Source organism: Manis pentadactyla, chromosome 4, assembly GCF_030020395.1.
Source record: "Manis pentadactyla isolate mManPen7 chromosome 4, mManPen7.hap1, whole genome shotgun sequence".
In the NCBI taxonomy this organism is placed as follows: domain Eukaryota; kingdom Metazoa; phylum Chordata; class Mammalia; order Pholidota; family Manidae; genus Manis; species Manis pentadactyla.
The window spans coordinates 30,226,051-30,245,056 of NC_080022.1; the positions used below are offsets into that span (position 1 = coordinate 30,226,051).

The window sequence follows — 19,006 nt, forward strand, 5'->3', positions numbered from 1 at the left end:
ATGGCCGTGTCTGGGCCTCACAGTGTGATTTAGGGCTCACCTTCGTGTTGCCTGTGTGACTTCATGAAAACTTCCTTGTATTTTCAACTACTGAAATTTACTTTTCTGGCAGATAATTTATCTAAATTTTGTTTTGAATCATATAGTTCATGGACTTAAGGACTCAATACACAGCATTGGTGACCTTAACAACTCAGCACGTAAAATATATCAGTGATGCGCTCCGGCGGCTGGAGGAGGAGGAGGTGAGGACAACTGGATCCTAAATCATCTTGAAAAAAAAAAAAAAAGACTTAAAAATCCTATGCCTTATCTGTCAAAATTTAAAGTGCACACATAGCTGTTTTTCATTATTCGTAACGTTCTATGGTGTTGCTGTTCAAACTGCATTAACAGATACTGAACCCTTGCACCTAGGAGAAATACAGAATTAGGTTCCTGTAAGCCTCTGGTCACAACATTTTTGTCAGCATGTAATGCATAACCTTGCTTTATGTGCTTTTTGTTTAAAAACACCTTATTTAACATATTTTGTTGATTCAGTAACCCTGAACTCGTGGCCTGGAGCACTATAACTCACACCTGAACAAAGCTTATTTAACACACATTTTCTCTTTGAGGCATATCACAGACTTGTTGCACTTATGAATATAAGACAGCACTTCAGCATGATACCTTGAGTCCATTTTAAACAGTGAAATCACCAACGAAAAACACAAAAATGTGAAAAACATGGCGTTGATAGACTGTGAAAAGGACACTTGTTTATAGTATAAGAGCTGGAATAAGAAGGCAGAGTGTCTCCTTGTTCTACCTATGGGAACATTGGGTGACAAATTTTTTGCCACTCTGCATATCTAGGAATGACTAAAAATGCCACAAGTATTTTGAAATTACAAATACATTTTAGTTAGTAGAGAAATTCACAAATGCGGAATCCACAATGATGAGGATTGACTGTATTATGTCCAACATTCCCACTTCCAGGTATCTTTATTATAGAAATGTAAATATGAAGGAAAGGATGTGAAGGAAGATCCTTAATAAAGCCTAATTTGTTAAAGGGAAATATTGGAAACATCCAAATTCCATATAATAGAATGCTAGGAGTTTGTTAAAAATAATGAAATAGATTTAAGTGAACTAACATGGAAAGATACTCATAATACATTATTTGGGGGAAAAAAAGCAAGTTAGAGTACTATGTATAGTTACAATTTCAATAAAAGCAAAACTATGCACCACAAAGACACAATATGAGCATACAGAAAAGTTTAAAAGTAAGTGTACCAACTTTCTGGGGAAATGAGATTAAGGAGACATATATTAGACATTTCAGATTGTTTGAATTTGTTCTAATGATGAGATTATATACAGCTAAAATAAGTGCTGTTGGAAACACCATTCCACCTGTCCCCTATGTAAATTAGCCAAAGATTTCCTTTACATCAATACCTCCTTTACTTAATCTGTGGACTTCAGTCTCTTCATCTGTAAATCTAAGAATTATGAAGGTGGAATTTGAGAAGGAGTTTTAAAAGTTGGCATGTGATTATTGAGTGCCCATCATCTATGAAACTTTTTTTCTAAGGTGCTAACCAGATATAATAAATTTAGCTATTTGTATCCACTAGTTAGGCACCTGTGAGCAATGTTGTAGGCTGGATAAATTATATTTAACTTGGGGGTTATTTTAGCTGCCTTCTGATTTAGGTAACTTTCATGTCTCTATTTTAGGGAATCTGAAGTCAAAACCACTCTAATAAGATATTGATGAAGATACTGATTTTTCAATTTCCTGTTCTAGAAAGTGGTAGAAGAGGAAAAACAGGAACATATGGAGAAGGTTAAAGAACTTTTGGGTTGGGTGTCTACCCTAGTGAGGAATACACAGAGCAAAGCTACCTCATCCCAGACCAAAGAATCGACAGACATTGAAAAAGCTATTTTGGAACAGCAGGTAGGTAGAAGATCCACCCATCTCTTCATGGATAGAATAATATGTGATAACACACAAGGTGGAACAGTGTAGGTCACATGTGGGCCACCCAGGAATGATGATCTTAATAAATGTTAACTTCCAGGACTTCAACTAATAAAGTTAGCTTATTATTTCTTCTACTTTGTGTTTCTTAATCAGCTGTATATATAGTTTATTGGTAATAATAATCTGACCTAAGCTAGGTTTTTCCCTAGGATTTTAAAAGTTATTTCAAATAATTTTGATTCTTTAATTTCTTAAGTTCTGAAGCTTTTTTTCTTTATTTCTACTACATAGGTTCTGGCAGAGGAGCTGACAACCAAAAGGGAGCAGATCTCTGAGGCCGTTAAAACCTCACAGATCTTCTTGGCCAAGCATGGTCATAAGTGAGTCTTAAATGAGAGATGATGGCACATCTGGGGGACTAGATCTGCCAGGCTACCTTAGGGTCATGGTGGGAATTCAGACTGGAGAATTCAAGGACAAGAGCCAGCTTATGAAGAGACTTGCAGTTCATGCTGAGGAGTTTGCATTTTACCTTGTCTGTGGGGAGGGATTTTAAGCATGATTGGATTTTAAACATGATTGGATTTTTGTTGATACAGGTTTCTAGAATAGTTTTTAGAGAGAATGGATTGACATGTGGCAAGAATAGAGGCCTGAGAGACCAGTCAAGAGGCTATTCTGATAATATAGGCAATAAATGATGAGAGATGGGGAAGAGGGGACAAAGATTCAAAATATATTAAAGATGATGAAGTCACAGGGTCTGGTGACAAATGAAAATTATCAGATAGAATTCCCAGGTTTCTGTCTTGGGCCCCTAGTTGTATGGTGATCCACTAACCAAGATAGGTAATACCGGAGGTATGGACTGAGGGAGAAGAAGGCAGCTATAGTTTCAGACATTATGAGTGTGAAGAGCCCACAAGACATTAAAGTAGAAATGGGCAGCTGTGTATGTAAATTTAGAGTTAATGAGAGAAGACTAAAGTGATGGAGATCAGAGTAGAAACCACAAGAGTGGATTAGCTTATGAGTGCTCAAGGACTCCTCTGTGCTTCTCAGCCTGTAAAGGATGCCTTAGAGAAAAAAAAGGAAAATTATAAGTGATACTCAGAACCCAAGAGAGAACAGAGTTCCAAAAAGAAGGGAGTAGTCAGAAGCCAAGGTTAAGACTGAGAAGTGTCTACTAAATTTGACAAGATGGAAGTTTTTGGTGACTGGTAAAAAGTTGAGGGATGTCAGATTTAGTATGATGGGGAGGGAGCATATGCGGTGAGGAAGATAGTGATAGTGAAATGAAGCACTCTTTCAAGAAGCTTGGCTATACAAAAGAAAATAAATGATACACAGATAGTAGATAATTAGAGTACAATAATAATAGGTAATTAGAGTAGAATATGTGATCAAGAAAGAGTTTTGTTTCCTTAAAAGATCCAAGGAACTTCACTGTGTTAATGGACTGAGTCTCAAGGACCAAAAGGGAGAAAGGGATTGAAGTAATAGGAGAGGGGGTCCCAGAGGATGTAGGAAAGGATAAAAGCCATCAGTGGATAGGAAGTACAACCTTAAGCAGGAGGTGAAACAGCTTTTCCTGTGAAGTCTGAGGAAAAGGAGATTAGAAAAGGTGTGGGTAAATATACTAGAAGTTAAACCAGAGAGTGAGAGAATTAGTGCCCAGTGGTCCGTATTTTCTCTGAAATCAGCAGAGAGGTGGTTTTCTAATGGTGGTGTGGTGCTGAGGGCAAAGAAGGAAGAATTGACTGGGAGCCTCAAAGAAGTTGTCAGGAAGTGCTGCAGCCGTAGAGGTTGGAAACCAGTAGGTTCTCTTCTTCCTGGTTTTGGATCTCCTGCCACTGAATATACTTAGCCCGCTTGTGGGAGCAGAGAAGTCCAGTGGTTTGAATGGTCTGGGGCTGGAGTTTCATTAGATTATTAAGAAGAGAGTATAAGGATAACAGTAATTATCTGTTTTGATTGAGATGATAAACTGTGATCGAGATGATGGACTGTACAGTCTAGGCTCTAAAGAAAAGAAACTGAAGATAATGGAGAGGACTGATGGATTAAGAGAAAATGGAGGTGTCAGGAAAGGCTTGGGTAATCTCAATAAGTTGATGGATAGTTGTAATGTGAACACAGGATTCATTCTCAAAACATGATGTAGAATGAGAAAAGTAAGTTACAAAATTCACCAGATTCAAGATAATGATTTCCTCTGGGGAGAACAGGAAAGGAAAGGGGTTGGTGACAAATACACATTAGACTTTAATTACATCTGTAACATCTTATTTCTATAAGGATATAAAGCAAATCTGGTAATATACTTAAGTATGGTAAAGCTGGGTAGTTGAGTAAATAAGAATTCAATATATTCTCTCTGAAATTTTTCATTTTTAAAGAGAAGATGTGTTGAAATACAGAAAGAAAACTGGAAAGGTAGGGTTATAATCAGAAGTTACAATCAGGTAATAGAACCTGAAAGTTTAAAGTTTCAGAAGTGGAACAAATTTAAATGATGGTAGGGTCTACGTCTGCCACATGTGTGTCGGGTCGGGCTAAAGTGGAATGGAGGCCATTTGGATTGAGAAGGTCTCAGGACTACAAGCATAGGATGTTAGGCAATTGACGACATGGGCACTGACATCACCAAGGATCATGACTTGATTTGAGAGACAGGAAAACAGAGAGCTAGATGCCTAAGTGTTCAGTGAGTATGGAAGACTGACCAGATGATCCAGTAAACAGCGGCAAAACAAAGAACACCATCCTAGGTGGAGAAGTCATGATTTTGAAGCAGTAGAGGAGAGTTTGGGGAAAGGTTTTTCTCTAAAGGAGCTTTAATGCTTCGTCTTTCAGGCTCTCAGAAAAAGAAAAGGGACTGATATCTGAGCAATTAAATGACCTGAATAAGGCTTACCATGACCTCTGTGATGGTTCAGCAAACCAGCTTCAGCAACTTCAGAACCAGTTGGCCCAGCAGACAGAGCAAAAGGTACTTTAGTTTTTCTCTCCAAATGTTGTTAGGGTATGTTTTGAATGGTATGAAAACAGCTTTGCTGATTGAGAGTCATGATCACTAGCTTTCCATGACCAACGTGACTTAATTTTTAACCTCACCATAGCAGCCATTTGTCTTGTGTTTCTTCACTGGGGTTCCATGATGTGTTGGTCAGTCAAAACCACTAAAAGGCCCTTACAGCTAACCCTTTAGACCTGGTTCACCATTTTTGTTGTCTGCGTTTCTGTGGTAGACCATAGTCAATGAGAACATAAATTCTGTATTTTTTCTGATTACGGGGCAATAAGATTACTCCTTCATGGCATTGACGCTCAAAATTTGATAGCCAAGACTTCTACATATTGGGAAGAAAATCCCATGAACTTCTTTCCTCCATACATTTTTTTCCATATCCACCCAATAAATAAATGTTCATTTCCAAAGCAAACTGGTGGATTAGCTGCACTGACTGAGACACTGGTTCCCCTCACCAATGGTCACCCCATCATGTGACAATCTTTACCAGTCCCCACTCATGTTCATTTCTTGGACCATATGGCAGTTGTCCCTGCTGGTTATCCTAAGTTCTTCCTGGATACTTGTGTGTATATGTAAACTTACCACATTATATACATGTGTCTCTGGGATATATATGTGTGTTTGCCTGCTTATTCCTTATGTTGTGAAGCAATGGCCAACTTATGTGGGACAGGCCAAAATTTAAGCCCATGTGCTAATCAGATTTGCTCTAGGTGATTGTCAAAATGGTATTAAGACAAAATATGCTCTGATTCTGGATCTTGCTTGTGAAATATGTGCAGCAGGAACTAGAATTGTAAAGACCACAAGTCAGAGTCAGCCTAATTTGAGAGTAGATTTCCAAAACGAATGTGCTGGTTTAGCATCCTTTGCATAAGGTAGCCCACTTCTAATGGCTTGTTGTTTCACCATATAAGGGAACATGTGAAAAGTTTTAACAATTGCTTGCTGAGAACATCCAGTTGTCATTTTGAAAAGTTAAAAAAGGGGAGGAAAAAAAGACAGACAAGCTGCTGAGCACCACTACATTGAGCATGATGTGTCCCCTGTTACTGTTTGTGTGTTTCATGTGAAGTATTGTTCTGATTAACTGACATCCTTGCTTACAAGTTTGACTAACCCTTTGGAGTTTAAGCACAAATGCACAAAGGGAAAAGAGGACGACCTGTTTGGGGTTCTTTTTTGCAAAAAAAAAACAAAGTCGCATGCTGGACGCTAACACCAAGCTTACACTGTGTGTGCGATACGGCTGAGCTGCTCCATAAGGCTCTGTCTCTTATCTGCCCAAGGCGTACCCTGCAACTCTGGTAAGTAGAAGCCTTTTATGTTTTCTTTCTTCCTCTCCCTCTGTCTTTTTCTGCTTGTTTAGGTCAGAATGCCCATGTTCGGTGGGACTGAAATGGATTTCTCTGGATTATTTCCCAGCTCAGTGCTTCCTGCCTAGCCTCTAATTACAAGGATATTGGAAGAAACAGTGTATAGTCTTTTCACTTTGGCTGGACTCCAGGCCTTTCTTCAATATCAGCATATCTGAGACTCCATGAGTCTCACAGAAGAAATTAGAAGTTCTCAAAAGAATCTTTTCTTTTGTTATTTTTTCTGCTTCTGAATAGTCTTTACATGGATTTTGTAAAAGGAATTTTTCCATATCTCAGAGTCACATGCCAGTGCAGTTTTTCCTTTCATCCTTAATAGAACAGATACCTGGTAGATTTGCATAACATGTTTACCTTGTGGAAGTTAAACTCTACATTCTGGGTCAGAACACAAAGAGGGGATGGGGAATAATACTGCTTTAAACAGTGTTGAGAATTCTGTTATTCCATTATTCAAACAAATACAGTGATACAAAGATGTGATTCAAATCTTTGCTATCCATTCTGCATCTCTTACAGTGTGCACCTCATCAGCTTGAAATCCTCAGTGTGTGTCTTTAAAATCCGGGGGAAAGCAGGTTAATGATTTTCAGGATTTCCTTACTATGTATCGTTTTATTCATTCACTCATCAGATGTTTATTGATCTGCTGGTACTGTTGATAGACTGAATAGGCAAAGTGCCTGCTTTTATGGAGCTTACATCTCACTGAGACAGAAATGAAATGCATAATTTAGGAAGCAGAGAGGTGCTTGGCAATTTCTTCAACAAGCTCCTGCATGGATAAGTTTTAATAGTTAAATAAGGATCACAAAGTAATCTGACCAAAGAGGGATCGATAAAACCATCAGAAGAAGGTAAGGAATGTAAATAAGAAGAGCTGGAAAGTTGAGAGTAATAGAAATGATGAAGTATTCTAAGTGGTAAAACACTTAAATGATTTAATTCCAGAATATCATCATTCTGTGATAAAAGGCTTCAAAATAGGAATTTTTTAGGAGCTGTTTTTAGGCTTCTTCACAAGGGTAATTTTTACAATGTATAAGGTTTACCTTGTTCAGTGACCTCAGGACCTAACTCCTGTGTCAGTGATATGACTCCACAGTATTTATCCTTCATGCTTTTTGGATCTGACTGGGGAGGCAGTATAATAGCACAAGTTTTAAAGTCAGACCTTGGTTCATTTATAGAACTCACTATTTTAGTGTTATGGAACCTCAGTGTGCCTCATTTCCTTATCTGCAAACTAAAGATTAAAATAATTGCTTTCACAGAATTGTTGTAAGGATTAAATATCAGTATTCAATAAATATATTAAGTGCCCAGCAAGTGGTAATTGTATGATCCATTCTAGTCTGGACTAGTTACCAGTGGTTCCAGAGGCAAGGGTCCCTGGTCTGTTCCTTCCATGACTTGATACTTCCAGTTCCTAGAACTAATTTAACTCAGAGCCATCATCTTGGGACATTGGCCACCAAGAGTATGACTGCTCCAACTGCTAAACAGCTGCCTGAGTTATATACTTAGGACCATTTACTGGGATGTACAACTTTTGTGTGGCTATAGGACTGCTTAAGTCTCCAGTGATCCTGTGGACTAGTCCTGCTGAACTCGTCAGCAGGGAAGTGCTACTTAAAGAGTTTTCTGCATGGTTGCAACACTGAGAATTTGTTTTATGTGTTCAATTCTCACTTTTTGGGAACTGGTATGTGTTTGTAAGAGCTTCTGATGATTTAGTCTTAGAAATAGCTGTCCTTTCACTTTTGCTGCTTGCTACTTTTTAGAGCTTTTCAGACAGATATACTTAATGCTACCATCCCTCAAGTAAACTGTGAACTGCTAGCCATGTTAAACATTCTGCAGTTCAGAAAAATTCTTTTTTAACATTAACACTGCCAGGCTTCAGGATGCTTCCTACACACTGAGGCTCATCCCAGGCTGGGTTTTTCTTGTGGGCAGAATTTGAAGTACTGTGGTTCTTTGAATGAATCCTCTGAATAGTTGTGCTTTTCTGATTCAGCTTTGTTTTTTATTTTTTCTTTAGGGTTGCAGAGCAGTTGCTGGGGTGATTGACCTAGGCACAGTGGAGATTTTTCCCATCTTCAGAGCCATGCAAAAGGGCCTCATTGACCAAGACACAGGCCTTGTGCTCCTGGAATCCCAGGTTATCATGTCTGGCCTCATTGCTCCTGAGACCAGTGAGAAGCTCTCTTTGGAGGAGGGCTTAGCCAGAAACCTTATTAATCCCCAGATGTACCAGCAGCTCCGGGAGCTACAGGATGCCCTGTCCTTACTAAACAGGCTTACTGAGAGCAAAGGCCCTCTTTCTGTGGTGGAAGCAATTGAAAAGAAAATAATCACTGAGAAAGTTGGACTGAAAATCTTAGAAGCTCACCTGGCAACTGGAGGGTTTAGTATCCCCCCTAATGAGAAATTTATTGACCTAGAGGAGGCTTTTCACCAAGGCCTCATTTCTGCATGGCTTCACTCATTGTTGGAGTCTCACCTGAGATCATCCAAGAATCTGATAGACCCAAACACAGCTGAGAAAATTGGTTTGCTGAATCTGATGCAGAGATGTATTGTCCACCAAGAATCGGGGTTGAAATTGTTGCCTGTCAAGCAGTTGGCAGGGGGAATGGTGAGCTTAAAATCAGGCCGGAAGGTTAGCATTTTCCGTGCAGTTCAGGAAGGGCTAATAGACAGGCAGGTCACTGTCCGGCTGCTGGAAGCTCAGCTTTTTGCTGGTGGCATAGTAGATCCAAGAACAGGACACAGACTTACAGTGGAAGAGGCTGTAAGACATAATTTGATTGACCAAGATATGGCCTGTGCTATTCTCATAAGGCAGCTTCAGACAGGAGGTATCATAGACACTGTCACTGGGCATAGGATGCCAATAGATGAAGCAGTGAGCAATGATCTACTAGCCGCTAAGATTGCCCTTGTGATTCTGGAGTCCCTTTGGTCATTCATGGGTTTGCTGTGGCCAGAATCTGGAGAGATCCTCCCAATTACAGATGCCTTGGAACAAGGTATTGTGTCTACTGAACTAGCTCATAAAATCATTAGTGACCGACAGCATATTAAAGCTCTATTTCTACCTGCAACCACAGAGATTTGGTCCTGGGAAAAGGCAACAGAAAATGGTATGTTGGATAAAGATCTTGTCAATAACTTAAAATCAATTTGCATACCTGATGTGATTCCCCACATGCAATTAGCAGATTCTTCAGAACAAAGCAAGTTGAACATTAATACTGGACCAGCAAGTCTACTATGTAGCAAAGACCAGACTGAGGGCATAGCAAGCCATAGTGAGAAGCTGTTGTTTCAACTGATGACTCACAGCTACATTAATGTGTGGAATGGAGAGAGGCTACTCCTGTTAGACAGTGAGCTGATAGAGACACTTACAGCAAGAGGAGAATATCTAGCAAGTCCTCCAGAAGTGTTTGGAATTGAGCATCAGAGACTAGAAACTCCCAAGGAATTACAAGAATCAGTGAATGTGAAAATCACAGAAAGTCTCAGTGATGGGTTGACTGTGAGGCCACATGAATACCAGTTTTCTTCTCAGAACAGAGAATATCCTGATCAGGCAAATGGCACTGAAGTAAAAGGCAAAAAGGCCAATATAGAAACAGAAGTTTCCTTTATAGACAACCCTGAAAAGGACCTGTTTATAGGAGAACAAAAGGTGAGAAGTGTTAATGTTGATACTTTGAAGGGCATCAATAAAGTCAAATCAGAGTTAAAAAGGCAGTTGTTAGGTACCAAAAAAGAAGGCCCAACAGAAATGTCTACTCGAGAAAATGTCAGTAGAGGACTTCTCCATACAGTACCCACCAAGGAAGAAGATGTGACCTTGGTAGTGGACAAAGATCCTTTTCCTATTGAATTACCAGAGGAAGAATGGCAAACTCTCAGAAAGACTTCATTTATGTGTCCACAAGAGGAAGCAAACACACTTGAAACTGAATGTGTTCCAGATGAAACTGGAAGACCTCTCATAGAACCCCAAAGCAAAAAGTCACAATTTCAAGTAGAGAAAACTCTAGATTTAGAACCGGAACTAAAATCTGAAAACGACATGTATATTCATTCTATGGACAAAAAGAAAGCCTTAAATAAAACGTTTTTGGGTGGGAATGACTGTGAACAAAGTCCCAAAGGAGAGAACGTTGCAGGTGACACTATTACAATATTAGAAAAGACAGATGAAGAAGAGAGTGGTCATGAAACTTCTCTGTCATGCAGTCATCCTTCAGAATTGCTTGAAGAAGCTACCTTAAATATGTTATCTGCACAATTACTAGATGGTGGTATCTTTCATGAACAAACAGGTCAGAAGCTCTTGCTAAATGAAGCAGTAGCCCAAGGCATTGTGCCCAGTCACACCGCTGTGAAACTTATGGGAAAACTGAATGTGTTTCGGGGCTTCTTTGACTCTCAGACCTGCGAGTCTTTGACAACTGAAGAAGTCATTGAGGAAGGTCTGATGGATGAGAAATTATTGCATAATGTCCTCATGGCTGACAAAGCTGTAAGTGGTGTGTTAGACCCCCGTACCCATACACTCTGCTCTGTAAAGGAATCAGTTGCCGTTGGACTTCTTGACAGACAAACAGCCACCAGAATTTTAGAGGGGCAGGTGGTTACTGGTGGAATTGTTGATCTGAAACGAGGCAAAAAGGTTTCAGTAACTTTGGCCTCAAATCTTGGCTTGGTGGACAGTGCTGATCAGACAGAGCTTATAAATTTGGAGAAAGCTTCCAAAGGCAGAGGTGCTGCAAAAGCAGTTAGGGAGAAATTGATTAGCTTACAAATGGAAACAACTGGAATTGTGGACCCTGATAGCAAAGCCCCTTTAACAGTTGTGCAGTCCATTGACAGAGGACTTCTGGAGGGAGAAGAGGCCATTCAGTTGTTAGCTAAACAGGTGGTTGATGGAGGTATCATTCACCATATATCTGGGATGAGACTTTCTGTTGATAATGCCTTTAAACATGGCATCATTGATGAAGATTTAGCCAGGCAACTTAAAAAAGTTGAGAACTTAAGCCTCCATCAGTTTTTTCATCCTGAAACAAAGGAAACTGTTTCCTTCCCTGAAGCCATAAAATTAGATCTTGTTACCCCAGACTTGAAAAAAGAAATCCAAGAAATTCAGGCCTTGACTGGAAACTTTGTGGATCTCATTTCTAGCCAGAGATTGACCTTGGCAGAAGCTAAAAAGGAAGGACTGTTAACTAATAAAGCAATATTGTCTTTAGGAATGATGCATGGGATTGTAGATCCTGAGAATTACAGAATTGTTCCCTATTCTGAATTAGTGAAGAAATGTAAGATTGATATTGAAACTGGAAAAAGATACCTAGAAGTGATTCCCTTCTCAGACATTAGAGATGTAGTGAGTGACAGGGTACTTACATTGTCTCAAGCAACTCAGCTTGGAAAAGTAGACTTTGCATCCACACTGAAGGTTCTGGAAGCTCAGGCAAATACTGGGGGAATCATAGATCCTGCCACAGGAAAAAGACTGACATTGGCATCAGCTTTGGAACAGAAAATAGTAGATGAAAATATGGTCAGAATTATTGCATCTCATCAGATACTAAATGGAGGAATTGTTGACATATTTAATGATCAGAGAGTGACTTTAAAGGAAGCTATTGAGAAAAGATTTATCAGCCCTGAACTGGTGGCTATGATCCAAACAGATACTTTAGAGTCTAGCAATCACGGGGCTCAGATTGAAAAGCAGGATGGAGTTGAAGTATGTGAATTAAAGAAGAAATTTCTGAGAAAGGAAATGTTAATTGCTTGTAATCAAACTGCTGGAATGAGTTGTGGTAAAGGAGAACGTGAGAAATTAATTCAAATTGGAAGTCACTCTACACAAGAAAAGATAAAGGCAAGAGTTTCTGATGGGGAGCAGGCCAAAAGAAGCAGGGAAATTTCATTAAAGGAGTTGGTGTGCAAGGATCAAGATAAGAGGAAAGCTTCTCCAGCTGCTAAAGAATCTGTCAGTATCATAGTTCCTAGTGATTGTAAAGGTAAATCATTGAGCCAAGGTTCACTGACACACCCTCATTCAGAAATTTGTGATTTTAAACTCAAAGAGGTGGCTAGCAGTAACATGGAAAAAATTACAAATGAACAGCAGGAAAAAATAGTGGCACAAAGGGAAATTATTCCTCATATGAAACACTCTATGTCAGGTCTAAATTCTAAAGAAATATGGGAAAACCAAGGAGAAATTACTTCAGAAGTACAAGAATCAAATTGTGAAACATCAGACAAATTGCTGAATGAGCTGGTTATGCAGAAACCAATGAATATCAGAAAGAAAAGTCAGAGAGAGAAGAGGGAGGTGATTGTAGAAAAAAGTGTCAAAACAGGCAAACCAGCAGTCCTCTCAGAAGAAAAGTTAAATCAAGAAACTGCCATGAGAGATGACCATGACTCTAGTATAGCGAGTCAGCCTACGGAAGTAACTGTAAGTGAAAAAGGGAAAGAAGCTGACAGAGAGCTGGAATTTTCTATAATTTGTAAAACTGAGGACTCTTCTTCCCCAGTGATATACAAAGGAATTGCTGTAAGAAATCAAGATGCTTTAACAATCTTCAACTCAAAGCCAGTCAGTGAAGAAGTCAAAACTGTAAGCCTCTCCTCCGCTTTAAAACCAAAAGAAAATTTATCTCAAGAAATTACCGGTGGGGTCCAGAGCAAACCATTCCCTTCTCTGGCCCCAACACCTGAAGGACTGCACTACCAGGAGTCAGCTGGAAAAGCCCAAGTTGCAGACATATCCCAAATTTCCAAAACAGATGAGTCTTTCCAAGGAACCACCAGACAGGAGATCACCTGTTATCAAGAGTCCTGTGTTACTTTTAAGACTAGGGAAACCAAAGATCTGATTTGCTCATCTAATGAATATAAAGAAAAATCATACCAAGAAGCACTTTTTGCCCCAACAAGAACCCTTAAATGGGAAGAAATTACAGTCTCTAGAGTTGACCCAAAAGAAATCAGTTATGTGGAATTCTCAGACAAAAAAGACCATCATCAGGACAGCAAAAGCAATTATGAACTTTGTGGAATTCTCGAATCTAAAATAGTAACAACTCAAGAAGTAAGTGGAGAGAAGTTTCGAGAAATGTCAAGCCCTATAGTAGCAAGTTCAGGAGCTGGGCCCTTTGATGGCAGAGTAACTCAGGGAGTTCCCAGAGTCTTGGCATCCCTTCCTCCAGAGAAACTGTCCAAAGACTTGTCTCAAAAAGAGAATACAAGGCAACAAGACGCCTCCATTAGTTTCAGTATTTTAGAGACCAGTGAAGAAAAGACAGCACCCCTCATATGCCCTACAATGAAGACAGAACAGAAGACACCACAAGAAAAGCTCAAAGAAAGCTTTGGCAGTGAACAGACTCCCTTGGTGACTGTACCTGGGGGAAAAGGAAATGAAGGTGTAAACCTGGAGCCCTTCAGAGCAACTAAAGTAAGTTTCCTAGTGGTGTGTTAGCATATATATATGTTTAGACATAACTAGTATAATGTTAAAACTCTTGGCCAGATATGGAGTTTACATAGGTATAATTGTATGCACACATATGTTTCAGGGCACTAGACGATTCTCTAAGGTATAACTTAGTTCATCATCATCTGTAACAGTTGTTGGAAAGTTAGGCAATGGCCCTGAATGTCTTTCTGAAATTTGCAAGGGTTTTAAGTTAGAAATTAACATTGAAGCTAATTTGAAATACCGGGATGATGCTACCTAAAGTCAGAATAGCTTTTGAAAGTCTTGCTAAAATGATGCTTATAGATTCTTATGAGCTTCTGCTCCCTGAGGAAGTTAATAAAAATCACCTTTTTTGTCTAATGATCTAAGAAAACATAGACAACATACCATGTTTTATTTCATCCCACCCTATGTGCAGAAAAAATTTCTGTATGTTTATCAATAAGACCTTTCCTGCTTTAAAAAGCAGACTTAAAGGAGAATGTCAGATCTGAGTGAATTTTCTTTTTTGGCTGCACAGAATATATTTAACCGGCAACTCTGTCTAGAGCATGATGAGAAGCTGGTATCCTACCTGTCTCTACTACGAGACATTGAAATGAGGACCAAACAGATTCAACCTCTAGTGCTAAACCTGGCAGAGCTACAGGATCTGCTGTGTCAAGCCAAGGTAGGTTCCCAAAGACTTCCTCCAGGCCCACCAGCTTGGAGGAAATAGAGACTATTTTGGAAGAAAAACATGTTGCAAAACACCACCATTTAAAGGGCAAAAAATAGATTGAAAGAGTGTAACTGGAGATCTCTGAAGAACCTGGGGAAATACTGGTTTCTCAGAAATCAAAGCAGAAGAAACTCAAGGGAGGAGTAGTCAGCAATATATTAAACCCAGTAGCAGACTGAATACAATGAGGACTTAAAGGGGGGCTTAGAGCTTGAAAGTCATTGGTAACCTTGATAAGAACAGGTTCAGTGCAGTAGTGGGATATAAACTAGGTTGCGGTGAGGACAAATGGGAGGTTGGAAGGTGGAGACAATTCATGTACATCATTCTTTCCCTAAGTTTGTTAGTGCAGGCAAGGGAAGAGGTAGGATACTAGCTAGAGGACATGGACTGAAAGAGTGGATTTTAGGGCTGAGGAGAAAACCAATAGAAAGGGAGAACTTGAAGTATAAGGAGAGAGGATATGATGAGTGATGGAATGAGGCCCCTGAGGACATAGAATTAGAGAGCCTTGAGAGGGAGAAGAGCAGCTCTTTCACTGAAACTGGAGGTTAGTAGTTGTTACATGGGTGGAGTTGTGAGGACAGATATTGTAGAGGTTGACCAGTTCTCTCAATATCCAGTTTGGCCTTGGGTTGGGTAGCCAAGTGGGGAGTGAGGAGGATGCCCAGAAGAACTATCAAACTTTTCCACAGCTTATTCCTGGCTTCTCTCCTGAGGATCTGAATACTGTAGACTAGCTGCATGGGAAGCCTGACTTGGGATATTTTTATATTCTTTGCTTCTTCCCCCTTGGAATTTGGAATAAGCAAATCCTCCTTTTCATTGACTTATTTTGCATAACATATAAAGCATAATGACACTCTTGGAGAGGCAGAAAAGCTGTAGTCAGAAAACCTGAAGCCAAGTCCTGGTTCTACTGCTTACCAGTTGGATGACCTCAAATCAAAGAAAAAATTCACATTTTTAAGTGCTAAGGCATCTCTTCTGTAAATTCAGAATTGTATCTATTCTGCCTAGGTCAAGAATTAGTGATTGTGAGACCTGAGTAAACTAATGAATGTACATGAAAACATTTTATAAGCCATAAAGCATGTATGGCAGGAGGTGACAGAAAAATGTTCACAGCTAATTCCTGGATAGCATGATTTCTAGTCTTGATTTTGGATGTAAGTCCACTTTATCTCCTCAGGTGTTAGACAGGGAGCTAAAGGATCTGTCCACCTTGGTGAGTCAGGAGTTGGAGTGTGTTAATCAGATTATCATCAGCCAGCCTCAAGAAGTCCCTGCTCAACTGTTGAAGGCTCTAGAGAAAGATGCCAAGAATCTTCAAAAGTCCCTCAGCTCTGTGAGTGACACCTGGAGTTCCAGACTACTCCACCTCCAGAATGCTGTAGAAGTAAAAAAGGTAGCTTCTTGTTTTTATTCACAAAGGCTCACAATGCCTGGACAGGCTTGGAGATTTTTATAACCAAATTTGCCATTTATTTCTTAGACTCTAGTGTTAAATGAGCATAAACAGCTAGAAGACAAACTTCAAGATCTGAGCGCCTGGATTGGCAATACTAATCTTCTTCTGAAGAGCAAGAGCTATAACAACGCAACAGATGCTGACAGCCTGAATCGCTGTCTCCAACAGTACGAGGTGAGCTCTCCAGCCAACCTCCAGCATGTTCTATTTGTCCTTTGAGTTGTATCGATTTTATTGTCCTGCTGGGTAAACCAGTATCTATATTTATCTTTCTTAGAAAATCTGACTTTCATTTCACAAATAAAGTCTGCTATGTTTAGTTTTTTTAGGTTATGATACCTATGGAGCTTCAGTGATTATGATTATTTTTCTTTTCAGCTACTCTCTGAGTCTACAGAATGGCCCATTATTATCAACATCATCTCCTCTTTGTAACTGAACATCTGGTATCAATCCCTTGTTTCTGTTTGCCAAAAATCTAATCCTACACACACACACACACACACACACACCACTTTTAGGGGAATTTTTGATCAGTAATTTAGAACACAGCTTGGCAAACTCTTTCTGTAAAGGGGCCAGATAGTAAATATTTCATGCCTTGCAGGTCATACATAAATGGCCCGTTTCTGTGACAACCATTCAACTCTGCCATTAAAACATGAAAGCAGCCATAGACAGTACATAAACAAATGGTTATGGATATGTTACGGTAAGACTTTATTCACAAAAACAGGTAACAGGCAAATTTGAGCCAGAGGCTATAGATTGTCAGCCCCTGATCTGGAGAGATGCTTTTCTTCTTGTTAAGACCCAAATTAATCAATTCTTTTTATAAGTCTTTGAAAGAAAGGTAGACTCTAAGATACACATGAGCCAATGGTTTCCTCCCCACCCCACATTATTCTTTTTGGGGGGCTATATTTAAGGTAATATTACATATTAGTCACACTGGTTTACCCACCCTCCTTAAATTCTTTCTAAGGTCAGGGCAGAGCTAGAGATGTCCCCTCTTTCTGTTTCACCTCTCCCTTTTCCCCAGTCTTAAGAGAAGCAGACATAAAGGTTTGTCCATAGTCAGGCTCCTTGTATGCAGCCTCATCCCTCTTTATCTTGCAATAGCTGACCTGCCTTCTTTCATATTCTTTTATCTAAGTACATCACTAGGGGAGTGAGTTGCAGACTATCTCTTCACTGACAAAGTACTAAAGAAGCAAGGGTGACATTGTATGAACTGTAAGAACACAGATCATCTCATGCATTGCTTTCCTCCACTAGTTATAACTTACATGAACTCTCTTGAGGGAAGAGAGCCAAAGTCTAAGCCTTATTTTCCTAGTGAGTTTCCCAAACCCAAGTGTTCAAGATGAAGGAAGCAAAGTCTTGTGATAAATACCCAAGAAGCCCTCCCAGCCTGCTTTGCAGGATTGCTGATGGCCCTCAATTTCAAAATGATAGAGATGTTGATTACCTTGTTTTTATTGCACCCAATAACATACCTGCTGATCACTAAATGTGAAAAAATTGTATGTTTTTAATTGTCTAAAAACAGATCAGTTCTGTTTAGGCAGTTTTTACTGTTTTAAGGGAGCAATATCACTATTGTATAAGAAAGTCTGACTGTAATCCCTTATGGTTTTAAAATACATAAGCAATGTCATTTACTCTAAAAATCATATTTTAGTGAATCACAAAATGAATATTTTCTCAGTACTGGCCTACTAGTATCTCACTGCTGGACAAATAAAAATAGATATTTGAACCTAAGAAAATCTAACTAGGCAGATGTATCTCAAACCAGAAATGCATGTTGTACTTTCCAAAACTTAAAACAAATTTTTTTAGGTATCTGGAATGAGCAATATTATAGTTCTGTTAACAAAAATAATTGAAAGCTTCCTACATTTGGAAATCAAGATCCAGTGAAGACCTAGTTGTGATACAGAGTTGTAAGGTAATGAGAGTTGGGAGAGACCATAAGTGAGAGAGACTCCCAGCACTGGTTTGGCCTGAGAAACAATCAGTGTCAATTAGAAAATAAACCTCTTTTTGATTATGTTGATTCTTTGATTAGAGCTTACAGCTTCTGCTTAATCAAGAATTAGAAGTTTCATTTCTTTCTTTTTTTTCTCTCTTTACCTACTTACCTTAGGATTTGAAACAGCCCATGGCTGAAAGGAAATCTCAGCTGAACGCTCTGGCTTTTGATATTCAGTTCTTTATCTCAGAGCACGCCCAGGACTTGTCTTCTCAGCAGAACCGACAGATGCTGAGGCTTCTTAATGAACTGCAGAGGTCCTTCCAGGACCTTGTGGAGCGAACTGCAGCTCAGATGGATGCCCTGCAGGGCCATTTTCAACAAATGGAGCAGACAGCCCAGGTTAAGGTCAGGCTAAACCAGCGGCTGGGCTCAGTTTGTCTTTTGGTGTGTCCTGTCTTTTGGTTTTGTGGCCAGACCCTATCTGTCATAATTCCAGGAGTCCATGTTTGCCAGTTTTGAAATTTCTTGTAATTCAGGCCAGTTTAGTTCTAGTCCAGGAGGCAGCTATTCTGGCTGTTTTTCTTGCCATAGTTTTGGTTTTATGTGTGTGTGAGAGAATATGCGTTCATGTGCAAATATTTTCTCTTCTGTGGGCCTCTGCCCTCACTGTGTCTCATTGTCTCTGATGTTCACAGGAAAATGACATCCCTAGCCTTTATTTCCCCTACTTTCTCCCTTATTTTTTTGAGAACTGTTAGGAACATTTAGGTACCCTGAGCTCTTGAGAGGAATGGTTCTGAAATCAGTTTCATTTTGGGGCTTTTCAATGATTAAAAATCAGATAACTTGACCACCTTCAAACAGCTGACCAATAAATTTTTACAGAACCATATTAATTTTTTAGC

General features: G+C 39.4%; 1 protein-coding gene across 23 annotated transcripts in view; it reads left to right on the plus strand.

Moving 5' to 3' along the window:
• MACF1 (microtubule actin crosslinking factor 1) overlaps window positions 1–19,006 on the plus strand; it is a 319,261-nt gene that overhangs the window by 184,912 nt on the left and 115,343 nt on the right. For 17 of the 23 annotated variants that reach the window (XM_057500029.1, XM_057500035.1, XM_057500030.1 and 14 more), the window contains 9 exons: window positions 147–245; window positions 1,808–1,960; window positions 2,279–2,367; window positions 4,844–4,979; window positions 8,445–13,904; window positions 14,449–14,598; window positions 15,842–16,057; window positions 16,145–16,294; window positions 18,273–18,506. In XM_057500029.1, coding sequence (XP_057356012.1) covers window positions 147–245; window positions 1,808–1,960; window positions 2,279–2,367; window positions 4,844–4,979; window positions 8,445–13,904; window positions 14,449–14,598; window positions 15,842–16,057; window positions 16,145–16,294; window positions 18,273–18,506 — 6,687 coding nt within the window. The remainder of the gene's footprint in view (window positions 1–146; window positions 246–1,807; window positions 1,961–2,278; window positions 2,368–4,843; window positions 4,980–8,444; window positions 13,905–14,448; window positions 14,599–15,841; window positions 16,058–16,144; window positions 16,295–18,272; window positions 18,507–19,006) is intronic. The other 6 variants (XM_036876660.2, XM_057500042.1, XM_057500043.1 and 3 more) reach the window with 1 other exon arrangement.